This window comes from Solanum pennellii, chromosome 1 (genome assembly GCF_001406875.1).
Source record: "Solanum pennellii chromosome 1, SPENNV200".
Classification (NCBI taxonomy): Eukaryota; Viridiplantae; Streptophyta; class Magnoliopsida; order Solanales; family Solanaceae; genus Solanum; species Solanum pennellii.
Genome location: NC_028637.1, coordinates 56,801,333 through 56,813,840, shown reverse-complemented (window position 1 = coordinate 56,813,840; position 12,508 = coordinate 56,801,333). Strand labels below are relative to the sequence as shown.

General features: G+C 36.4%; 1 protein-coding gene across 4 annotated transcripts; it reads left to right on the top strand.

The window, feature by feature from the left end:
• Positions 1-212: 212 nt before the first annotated feature.
• LOC107008529 (E3 ubiquitin-protein ligase SIRP1) lies at positions 213-2,923 on the top strand. 4 transcript variants are annotated; one of them, XM_015207610.2, is made up of 2 exons: positions 213-398; positions 998-2,923. In XM_015207610.2, exon 2 carries the CDS (start codon positions 1,003-1,005, stop codon positions 2,068-2,070), a length of 1,068 nt encoding a protein of 355 aa, XP_015063096.1. In that variant the 5' UTR covers positions 213-398; positions 998-1,002; the 3' UTR covers positions 2,071-2,923. The 4 variants fall into 4 exon arrangements, with proteins under 4 accessions (XP_015063096.1, XP_015063098.1, XP_027769839.1 ...); XM_015207612.2 differs by lacking the exon at positions 213-398 and adding an exon at positions 483-592; XM_027914038.1 differs by lacking the exon at positions 213-398 and adding an exon at positions 502-588.
• The last annotated feature ends 9,585 nt before the right edge of the window (positions 2,924-12,508 follow it).

Below are 12,508 nucleotides of genomic sequence, written 5' to 3'. Positions count from 1 at the left end.
AATCAATTGAAACAAGTAAGAATGCATGAGGTTGAGGAAATTTGAGTTATATTACATACATTTTCCGATGGAAAGAAATGATTCTCGTCCAAATTAGATGCCTTCGTTGTTGAAGTAAGAATCATTACTTTTTTGAATGGTTAGAGTAAAATTAAAGGGGTAATTTTTGAAATCCATAAATAAATGGGGTATGAGAAGAGAAGTGGGGTTGGTTGATTGATGTAGGCTCCACATAAGAAAGATTCGGAAGCAGATAAAAATATTTGGAAAAAAGAGAGAGAGAGAAAAGATCCTTCCTTACATATTCAACAGCTCGTTAAACTCATCAGATAAGAAGTTCACAAACAAAACGGCAGAAAAAGAAAGAAAATCTATTCAAGTGTCCTTTTTAAATTGAGGTATTTATGTGCACACGTTTTTAGGTTATCTTTTTTGACTTTTATACATTTCTTTGACTTTATTTATATATTTTAATGTTTATTTCTTGTTGTACTCATCAATTGGTGGAATAAGTTTGTTCTTGAGAAATTTTAATTTTCTTTTTACTTTGTTAAACTTCTATTTGCTTCTACAACCTTCTATTGTTTAGTAGGTATCCTAAATTATTTTCTACTTTCTAATTTATACATTTATATCGCCGGATCTGCAGAATTTTGTTTGTTTTCAGCTGTGCAATTTTGATAAATCTCCGTACACCTTTTAAACAAGGAAGGGTAAAGTTTGCATCAACTTGTCTGGGTTTTCTCTACTTTTTTTGTTGCATCCCCATATCCATTTTTTTTGTGGGTTTTTGTTTCTTATAATTTTTTACTTAAATATTTATTGTTTGTTTGAATAAAAGACCCTAATATTTGATGCTAAAATCTTGTTGATGCTTGGATGATGTTTATTTGATTGAGAAAGAAGACGTTAATATTTGATACTAGAATCAAACTTTTTGTCTTAACATTCGTTCCATTTTTATCTTTTGTTGATACAAATATTATGGTGTTGACAGATTCAATGGACGGAAGAGAAGTGTCAAGATATTGGTGTCATCATTGTTCAAGGAGGGTGAACCCCATGATGGAGGTTGAGTTAAAATGTCCCATTTGTCAACTTGGATTTATTGAAGAAATGGGTTCAGACGATAATCAGACCCTTTTAGATTCTGATTCTGATCCTGATCATGCTCTCTCACTTTGGGCACCTATCTTGTTAGGCATGATGAGCAACCCTCGTGGTCGTTCTAGACTTGGGCATCTCGAATTTGAAGAAGATGACGATGATCATACACGTGAAGCCGATACGCAACTTGATCCAGACCTGGCATCTATAATGAATAGGCGCAGGAGGAACTCTGCCACAATTCTCCAGCTCTTGCAAGGTATTCGTGCTGGAATGTTGGCTGAGTCGGAGAACCCTAACCCTGAGAATGAAAACAGGGACACAGGTAGAGAGAGTAGGGATCGTGAGCGTGTTATACTTATAAATCCGTTCAATCAAACCATCATTGTGCAGGGTTCGGATAATAATTCCAGGAACCAACCTATTGGCTCATTGCGTGATTATTTCATTGGTCCTGGTTTAGACGTGTTGCTGCAACATTTGGCAGAGAATGATCCAAATAGGTATGGTACTCCACCAGCTCAAAAAGAGGTTGTAGAGGCATTGCCTGTGGTGACAATTGATGAGACCTTGCAGTGTTCTGTCTGTTTGGAAGACTTTGAGATTGGGACTGAAGCCAAAGAGATGCCTTGTAGGCACAAGTTTCATGGTGGCTGCATCTTACCATGGCTGGAGCTTCATAGCACATGTCCAGTCTGTAGGCACCAGTTGCTCTCTGATGAATCAAAAGTTGAGTCTGATGATGGAAGTGCTAACACAAATGCTCAGACTAGTAATGGTAATGGTACAAGGTATGAAGATGAGGATACTAGGAATGAAAACGGTCGCCGGTTTCCAGTGTCACTTCCGTGGCCTTTGAGTGGCTTGTTTTCATCCCCAAACTCAGGTAGTAATGGAAATTCATCATCAATGACGTCTTCTGCATCAAATGCAAACTCCAATGCTCATATGCATGAGGATTAAATTTCATTATATTGAGTTTGTGCTCTATGATGCATGGATTTCCTTTGGGATTTTGCTTGTGTACATAGCGTGGTACTTGCTAAATTATTGTATTGCAAACACTGGATCCTGTCTTGCTTTTGCCTGTATTATACAGAGGACCATTTTACTTTTGTTAGACTAGAAGCCAAGCATTTTGCTTGTGTACATAGCGTGGTACTTGCTAAATTATTGTATTGCAAACACTGGATCCTGTCTTGCTTTTGCCTGTATTATACAGAGGACCATTTTACTTTTGTTAGACTAGAAGCCAACCATTTTGCTTGTGTACATAGCGTGGTACTTGCTAAATTATTGTATTGCAAACACTGGATCCTGTCTTGCTTTTGCCTGTATTATACAGAGGACCATTTTACTTTTGTTAGACTAGAAGCCAAGCATTTTGCTTGTGTACATAGCGTGGTACTTGCTAAATTATTGTATTGCAAACACTGGATCCTGTCTTGCTTTTGCCTGTATTATACAGAGGACCATTTTACTTTTGTTAGACTAGAAGCCAAGCATTTTGCTTGTGTACATAGCGTGGTACTTGCTAAATTATTGTATTGCAAACACTGGATCCTGTCTTGCTTTTGCCTGTATTATACAGAGGACCATTTTACTTTTGTTAGACTAGAAGCCAAGCATTTTGCTTGTGTACATAGCGTGGTACTTGCTAAATTATTGTATTGCAAACACTGGATCCTGTCTTGCTTTTGCCTGTATTATACAGAGGACCATTTTACTTTTGTTAGACTAGAAGCCAACCATTTTGCTTGTGTACATAGTGTGGTACTTGCTAAATTATTGTATTGCAAACACTGGATCCTGTCTTGCTTTTGCCTGTATTATACAGAGGACCATTTTACTTTTGTTAGACTAGAAGCCAACGACTCTCTTCTGTTTGTATAGAGTTTTAAATATGCCATCTTTGTACACTTTTTGGTCAACTCAATTGTCAGATCCTTTAAGCATAATGAAAGGGTTAATGTCAAATGCCCTCTGAACCACAAGAATCAAGAGAAAACTCTTGGTTATGTTTCTGATTTATCAGCTTTTAAACTATAGCAATGTGCTATAGTCCAGGCATTATTGATTTGTTGTTAACATGCTATTCGAGTCATGGTAATGATTTCCTACTTGTCAAGTTAAATTGCTAGATATAATGAATTTCTTCGTTGAGGTTGGATTTCAATATCAGAATGAAGTTGGAAAAGTTTGGCTTCTTGTATGAAATTCTGTTTGTCCTGTTCTTTGTTTGTGGACATGGGACGGTATTCATAACTTATATATGTTGCTGGAATGAGCTTTATATGTCAAGATCATAGGGACGACCTTGTTAAATGTGAGTAAATTGCAGACTTTTGTTATTGGTCATAGGTATTGTTGTTGTTGATATGCGAGCTGAGATTCTGTTTGTATGTGCATTAGTCCATCCTTAGAGACTAGAGTAAGTGTTTTTTGTATGCATTTCAGGGATCACTAGAGGCAACATAGTGGTTTCGTCATTAAACTTCACTCCGATTGAAAATTGTATTGGTGTATGAAAATAGGCAATGATATCCAGTGTTGTGATAGGTGAGGTGAATCCAGAATTTGAAATTTATCCCTATGTTTTGGCATGTTCAAAGAGAATATTCTGTCAACTCTTCGCCGTAAGCATTTGTAAATCATCGTCTTTTTATCCAAGAATATGTTTTCAATTTGAACTCGCAAAACCATCTGGAGTTGGCAAGATCATCACAATACCACTTTCAAGAGTATATGTTATTATTATCATAATTTTGTGAGTCTAAATCCATATGTTAAAGGTAAAAAAATAAAAAGACTCAATTGCCTACTGGAAGCTTGAATGTCCTAACTAAGAAGGTAAGCCAGCTATCCCAACCATTGACATAGGAGCGAAGGCTTCAAGTTCGACTGATTCGGCAGTTGATCTAGCTGTTTTGACCATTGCTAGACTGATCATGATACAAGAGGTGTCTGCACCCTGGGCTGTCGATACAATAGTCAGGAAAATTATTACATTGTTGAGGGATAAAAAAATGCGATTTTATTATCGAAATTGACCTTTTGGCCATTACAACATTACAATCAGCTTCTTACTTCTTTCCAGAAAGATTTTCTGCTTCTTAAGATTCCGTTTATGGCTATTACATAATATTAGAACATCGTTATCAAAGAGAAAGTAGGAGAGTGCACAACATTCAATGTATATAATTTAACTTCTTATACAGCTAACATTGCCAACAATTAATATATTTTGGTAATGTAATCCAGATCACACAGAAGAAGATGATTGATTACTACTTGTTCAGTTCAACTCATTTATGTTATTTCTTCAATTCTGGGGGAAAAGTCACAAGTAATTTCTCATAAATTACATTTCTGTAAAACCACAAGCTACTCTTCAATCACAATCTAGCAAAACAAAGGTTGCACCACTCTCCTAAAAACTAAAATCCTAAGAACCTTGTCATCTTCGCCACTAATGGCCTCACCCGCCGCTGGGAAGCCTACGATGGGGGTTGCTCAGCCTGTTTCAGAATATACTACCACATAACAACCCACAGCACCTAAAAAGCACCCATTACTAAGGAAGTCTTTGACGTATTTACATGGAGAACCACGATTGGTATGAGAGGAAGAAGAAGTATAACAGATGACAGTGAATGAAGATTGCAATTTGCTGCGATTGGGAAGTTCTCATGTGGATGGCTAGAACTGGAGGATTTGAGGAAAATACTTCCAAAACAATGCGAGCTCAAGAATGAATGCACGGTATGATATCTAAGAACTAGATATGTTTTGATCAGAGCATCAAGTATGGAGGATTATGTTCATCTGCTATCAAAGCCTATTTATTAAATTGGACATAAGAGTTGTTATTAACCAATGCGTACACTCAAATGGGATCCGCTATTTGATCCGAAGGAAGAAACAACGACTATAGCATGGATATCTTTTCCATTTTACCACCAAATTTCTTTGGAAAGGAAACAATTTTTCTCTCTGGCGGCAGCGGTATCGGAAGCCTTGCAGGTGGGTATGACAACATGGAATAATATAGGACCTAGTTGTCCGACGGTGATGTCACGACCCGGGAGTACCCCTAGGAGTAACACGGTGTACTCGACCTCGAAGAGGTCTTATACAAGCCTCTTAGAATGCATTCATCACATAGGTATGAAAAGTAGAGCGGAATTAAAACTTTTCATAATAAAGTCAATACGGAAACTCTTTTATAAAAAGTAAGAAGAACTATGTCTCGTCACAAGCCATCTTAGATACATCTCATTATCATAGGGATACGACCCTTACATTGAAAGAAAGATTCAAGTCTCATAGAAAGTCTTTGACGAAAGAAAACTAGGAATAACATCCATGTCCTCGAACATATGAGGACATACCTAGATCTTGAGAGAACAATCAAATCCAAGCTTCAAACTCTAGGGATCCTCACTTTCCACCACCTATACTTGTAGAACTAGACAAAAAAATATGAAATTAGTACAATTAAGCACTAAGTATGACAATCATGCAAAAACATGCTTTAAAGAGGACATTTTAGTTGAAATATGTTTTTCATGCTATTTTGATAAAACTTCATGAACCAAGTGTAAAAGATCTCATACAAGTCAATCATCAACATACAAGGTAATATTCCCATAATCCTCAACATATGACCATATTCATTTAAATAACCCATTCAACTATTTAGACCCTCTATCCAATGTTATCCTAAGATCCATCTAGGTAAGACATGAAGAGACCGCCCATGCAATCTCTTAAATATACACATAAGTGTTCCTTAACACTACCAAAGATAAAGATATTTCCTTTCCATCACAACACAACAAGTCAACATTCATTACTAGAGATACTAGGGAAAACATTCATGCATTTAAGAACATCACACAAGGACCATTCCCAAGTATAACTCTAAGTTACACTAGCGCAATGTGAAAGTAGCATCCCATTCTATTACTCCCACTTACTGCTCCTTTGGAACCACCCTAGACTAGGTACATCACATTCAACAAGTCACATAATCTTCATTAACATTAGACATAATACCAACATGATTCATTAATAGTAGACATAAAGCAACTTACTTCATTAACATCATATATAAACCCGTTAATTCATTAACAAAGCAAGGACACACCAAGACTCCCTTCAAATGCCTACTTGTGTAATGCGTAGATGGTGTCCCATTCCACCACCTACCCTAAGTAGTACACCCTTAGGAAGACCTATTTCATTACATTCTTTTGTGGGGGAAAATATTTACCGACGTAAACCATGGGTGCTTAACATGGAATCCTGGTAATAACCCCTACCGGATGAGGGATCCCCACTTGCCTAAAGTAGGGTCGTTCTTTTAGCCTTTACATGGAAAATCACTACGTAGTGCTATGCGGGTTCATAGTTAAGGGATAAGGATATTGCTTCTAGATACTACACCTTTACTAGCGGAGAGTACCCATCTCAACAGGTTGCTACTAAGTACCAAACCTCTACTCACGGGAGAGTACTCACCTCTATTCCTCGGTGGTAAGCATTAATCCTTATAGAGTATTAGACTTTCATTACAATATTTCATTACAGGTTATGGGATTGCTACTAAGTACTGCACTTGTACAAACGGGAGAGCACCCAACCCAACCTATCATTCATTCATTAGAAAGCTCTTTAGGGATATTGAGATTACTTCTAGATACTACATCTCTACTAACGGAGAGTACCCATCTCCAAGCCCCCCATTCATTCATTAGAAAGAACTTGGGAATATTGAGATTGCTTCTAGACACTCCACCTCTACTCACGGGAAAGTATCCATCCCAACATCTCCCATTCATTCATTAAATTCCTATTAAGAAAACCTTTGAATAGACCCACCTTCATTACATTTTCATTAGCTTCTTTCATTCTTTCGCTCATGTGTGTGTATATCTGAGAAAGCTTTCACATAACCACCATTCTTCATGACATTGACTTCTAAACATGATCTTACCACATTCATCATAATCCACATACAAGCATACTTCACATTCACATTATAATCCAATAATCATATTATTATCAAGAATCACATATATAACTTCATGATACATCTCTATACATATGCATCATAACATTACTTTACTTCACATTCAATGCCTTCAAGTCCATAACCACGATACTCATACATATTCATATACAGATACATTAGCTAAAGACCGCCACAATAAGTGGACCATACCACACAAGAGCAATTCAATAAGAACTAGAACAATTTAGGTCAACTTACCCTTTATCCAGGCTAAATCACCTTTTTATCAATTCTCCAACAATTCATCATAATTAAGCATGAATATCAATATATAACAACAATACAACACAATATAAACACAATTCTAACAATATCCAATCACATTCATCAAACCCACTTTGTAAGCCAATTTAGGAGATTTGGACAAAACATGGGTTCTTCAAGGAATTCCATTAAAATCATCTTTAAAAACCTTAATCTAACATTAATACATTAATATCATGACTTAGAAAACGTTTTAACAATGAACCTATGCATAGACTAGAAATTGAGAAATTGATCATTGATTCACTTTTGAAAACCTTTGAATTGGACTCCTTGAATGAGAACTTATTCAAGAATGAAGGATCACCATACCTTAGGGTTAGGAATCCCACGAAAATTGGTGAATCACTCACTTGAAATCCCTTATCCTAGCTTGAATTTGACCTAGACCTTCAATGGTATTCTTGAGAGAATATTTTTGGGAGGGAAGAGTTTGATTTGGGTGTTTGAGTCTAAGCGAGGGTTTAATTGTTTTAATATAATTAAAATACGTAAAAACACTAAAAATGACCGTCCATATATTTAATTAGCCAAGGGTAGAATTTACCAAACCACCCTTGGCTTGGATGACTCCAAGACAAAATTGCAGGTGCTTATTTGCGGTCCCCACCTACGAACCGTAGGTGGGTTGACGGCCCGTCTTGTTGGTCGTAGTTCTGGTTAGAGACTTGGCCATGGGAGCTAAGTCTCCCTAGGCTAACTCTTGACCTACGTAGGTCACTTATGCTCCGTCAGTTGACCTAGTGCCCATAGGTCATGCCAACTTTGGCAGTTTTGGGTTTTAACTTAGGCTCCTCCTCAAGGACTCTTAGGGTATTCCTTGGGGAGTCATACATGTTAACCCCTAAACATGACCTTCTACACACTAGGGTCTCCCCCATAATTTTAGACTCCAAATAACGCACCAAAATACATACAACATGGAAGAGCACACTAGCACACAAAAGATGAGTTTTCGAACGTCATGGTTGTTCCTTAACGTTTGAATTCAAAACCACTCAAGACTGCCCTTGGATACTTTTCCTCAACATTTAGCAAGTAATTAACTCAAGAAACTCATGTGAAGCTTTAGTTTATCCTAGTTCATTTTGAGGGTGTAACAGGTGAAGGTTGAAGTGAATTTGTTGGGAGAATTTCTTTAGAGTATAAATATAGGGGTGAGAAACAAGAAACCGATGAAAATAAAGAAAAATGAATACAAATCAAATGTGATTACATGCCCAAATACTGAAACAATTGTAAGATACAACGACAAAATGAGAAAGAGTGCTATGTGTCACACCCCGAGGTATATCCGTATGAAGAGGCTGATGGTGAGTAGAGAGGGCAGAAACAAAACAAAGAGAAGAATCAGGATCAAACAAAGAAAAAGGAGACAAAGGATAAAGGTAAGAAAAATGTTCATGCATTCCAGGAACAAAAGTTTAAGGGTGGTGGTGGTGGTGGTGTAGAGGAAGAGGTAGATACAATAAAATAGAAGAATTTACTCAGAGATGGAGTCAAAAAGAAAATTAGAAGGAATGTAAGCAAATCATCAATAAGAACAAGTTTAGTTCACTAGAAGACACTAAAAAAGCAGTGCAAATTGTAACACCCCATATTCTACGTGTAATAGTTCTATTTATATGACATTTGTAAATTTCCTTGTGGCATAATTATGGACTCAGTTTCCAATGCGACTAGTGACAATATAATAGGTTTAAAGTGAATTGTCCTTGAATTTTGATGTGACTCGATTAATTTTACTTCAATGGAAGTATTTAAATTTGAGATCATAAGGTGGTAATTGACTCTAAAGTTTAAAGTGACATAGTTTATATAAGTTTTTAGTTAAGTCAAAGGTATTAAAGTCTAGAAATGGAATAAAATATTTAGGTGCTTGCTTGACTACACTTAAGCTAGTGGGTGACAAGTTGGTGCATCACATGCTTTGAATTGTTGACCAGACCAAGGGACTAAGTAGGTGAATCACCTACTAAGACTTTGTTTACCAGGTTATTGGGCCAAGTACTCTACCACCTACTTGCATTAATCTTGCCCAAGTTGAATAGAAGAATAAGGGGAAAAACCCAATATGCTTATGTCCAAAAAGACCCAAGTGAAAATTCCAAGTAGGTGGATCACCTACTTTATAATTTATGGCCTAAATGAGTGAGAAAGTAAGAAAAAGTAGGTCCCTTTTAAAGGGATTGATATAAAACTTTTCAAACCATTTTTACTTTTATAAAAACTAATTTCTATAGCTTTCTCTCTTCTCTCATAGCTCCACGAAACAACCATTAAATACCATTAGGGTTCTTGAATATTAGGGATTTCAAAATTTTGAAAGGTACCTTAAGACAAGTTGAAAAGGTCAACCTTTAGTTTGAAGAATCCAAGTCTTAGGAAGTGGTAGTTCTTTCCAGTAAGGTAAGCTACTCCAATTTTCCCCTCTTGTGCTTGAGTTAATTAGGACATTTAGTACGTGTTAGTAAGTTGGTAATTTTTCCTCTAACATGATGTAATATTGGGGAGGATGTTCTGGTGGTTCGTGGATGTTAAGACAACCATGGAGGGGAGTCCCTTTGAATTGCGTATGAGCTTATTTGAGCATTCTAAAAGTAAATCTAGCTCTTCAAGTGTTGGTGATCAGAAATCATGATCATATTGATTGTTACCTTATTATGTTTAAGGATATTTTTTGTATGTTATGATAAGGGATGTGACAGGAGGTGTGGATAACTTATGGAGATGTCAAAGGAATTAAATATTGCAAGGAGTGTCACGGAGGAGCTTATACGAAGGTTGTATAACGTAAGGACGCGACTATAGGGAAATGGAAGGAAACAAAACATTGGCTAGAAAAACTGCATACTTATTGCTTGGTTTCTATTTTGGTTAGATCAAGTAGCTCAAATTGGTTTATTAGATACTAATATTAGTCTAACAACTTATTTTATTGTAGATTAGTAATCTAAAGAGAAGGAGCTTATGTCATACTTTTGAATTGTATAACAAGGTATATAAGATTATTTGATTTCCTATTTATTTGGCATGAATCCAACACTTGTATTACAAAGTAAGCTTTCTAAGTGCCTTTGGTAGTGACTGATGCATATTTGCAATTCCTACTTCTTAGAGCATTAAAATGAATACTCTAATATGAGTTTTTTTTTAAACTAAATGTACATGCTAACTCTACCAACTATTAGCATGGAAGATTTAAAATTGTTTCATCGTTAAAGTACCCTTGGAACATATTCCCATGATATAAATCAAAATGATCCTATATTACCCATGGTACATATGTTTATATGGTGGATATACATGTAACACTCCGGAAATTCCATGACTTAGACTAGAGCTTGACCTATTTAATAATGTTTAAAATGATGTTTCCAGACCTATATTAGTGTAATAAGTTCATTTAGAAAGGTTAGATCCAAAATGACAAAGAAAGACCTTGACGTTCGGAAACTAGTTAATTCGAACTACTTGACGTCCCTATGTTTAGTAAAGGTTTCGAGATGTCAAATAAATTCCAAAACTTGTAAACCGATCTTGGATAGGTAGTATGTAGTCTGGTAACGACACCCCAAGGACCTCCCGAACGGTCCTTGGGGAGGACCCCAACATGGTAGGCAGTCTGCCAAAGCAGCCTGCGCGAACAAGATTGGAGCATTAGGTCTGTGACACACAGCCTACACGTAGGATACTGCCTCAAGAATTGAGGGGCATCCTTGCAACACGAGTCTGACACGCACCTCACTGCCTCGACCCAAAATTTTAGAAAAATAACGGGAATTTGCCCCTCAACGCGCAGCCACTTCCTAGAATCATTAAAGTCGTATTTTTGGTATTTAACATCATAAAAAGACCCATTTAAGTGAAGGGTCTTTGGGTAATTTACAGGACGACTATATATGGAAACTAGGTCAGTTTTAGACCACTTTTTACACGTCCAAATCATATTGAAACGCAATTACCCATCTCTATCAAAAAACGCTCTCTTTTTTATACTCCATTGAAGACAAGAAGAGCTTAAGGAAGAAGACGAAGGCTTCGAGGTTTCAAATCAAATTTCGTAGACTATTCATTTATAAGTTATGGTTCTTTCACTCTTAGGATTCCTTTCCCAAAGAGGTCCTTTCAAAGATGGTTTTTAAGAATACAAACTTCTAGGGTTTTTACTCTACAAAACGGGTTTTTTCTCCTAACTCTATATATATGAATTTCGGTGAAAAATAATGATGTTCTATGTTTGATTCCACACGAATTCTTTAGGATTCGATTAATAATGTTTGAATTTCATGTGATGCATTATCTTTCTCTAATTGATGGTTTCGAATAGGTTGTTTCCACTACTTCATAACGTGTAAATGTTATGATTGGAACTAAGACTTGAAAGAACTCTTTAATGAGCCTTTTCCTTATCCTACATTATGAATTGATCTTGTATATGAATTGAAGAGTTGGTATTGACTATGCTATTGTGTATTTCACTATGTTATCGTTATGATTATTGAAAAATTGAACGTAAGTTCTTGATATAAGGTAATTGGAAGCAAGATGTAAGTGTGACGTCCCGCCACAATTTCAGCCTGATTTTGCATCCGGAAAGGGGCATATTTCTCTAGAGTTGTGCGGAGAACTCTAGAACACTTTAGAACTCTCAAGAAGGCTAGAGAAGGTCATAAGGTAGTGTAGAATTCTCTAGAAGATGGACCGAAGTGTAAATATTTTAGGGACTTGTAAAGTAAATATTAATTGTACTTTAGTCCCTACAAAGTAGTATAAATAGAAGTGCCCCTCATTTGCAAAGGCACCAAGAAAAGTAGTAAGCAATTCTTCCAAGCAATACAAAAGCCTTCTTCCAAAGTTCGCTTTTGTTCTTTCTAAGTCTTTCTTTGCATTCTCTTAGCGTTCTGAGTTTTACAGGCTTACTTGAGCTTACAATATCGTGAAAGATGCATGAGTAAGTTGTCAAGTACCGCATAGAGTCTTAGCAAATACTCTAAGTCCGTGACAAAGTGGTATCAGAGCAGGTTTGATACTAAGGGAATGGCTACTGAAGAAGATGTA

What these genes read in the sequence shown, in the direction of transcription:
- LOC107008529 (XM_015207610.2), top strand. Translation starts at nt 1,003, where the DNA reads ATGGACGGAAGAGAAGTGTCAAGATATTGGTGTCATCATTGTTCAAGG.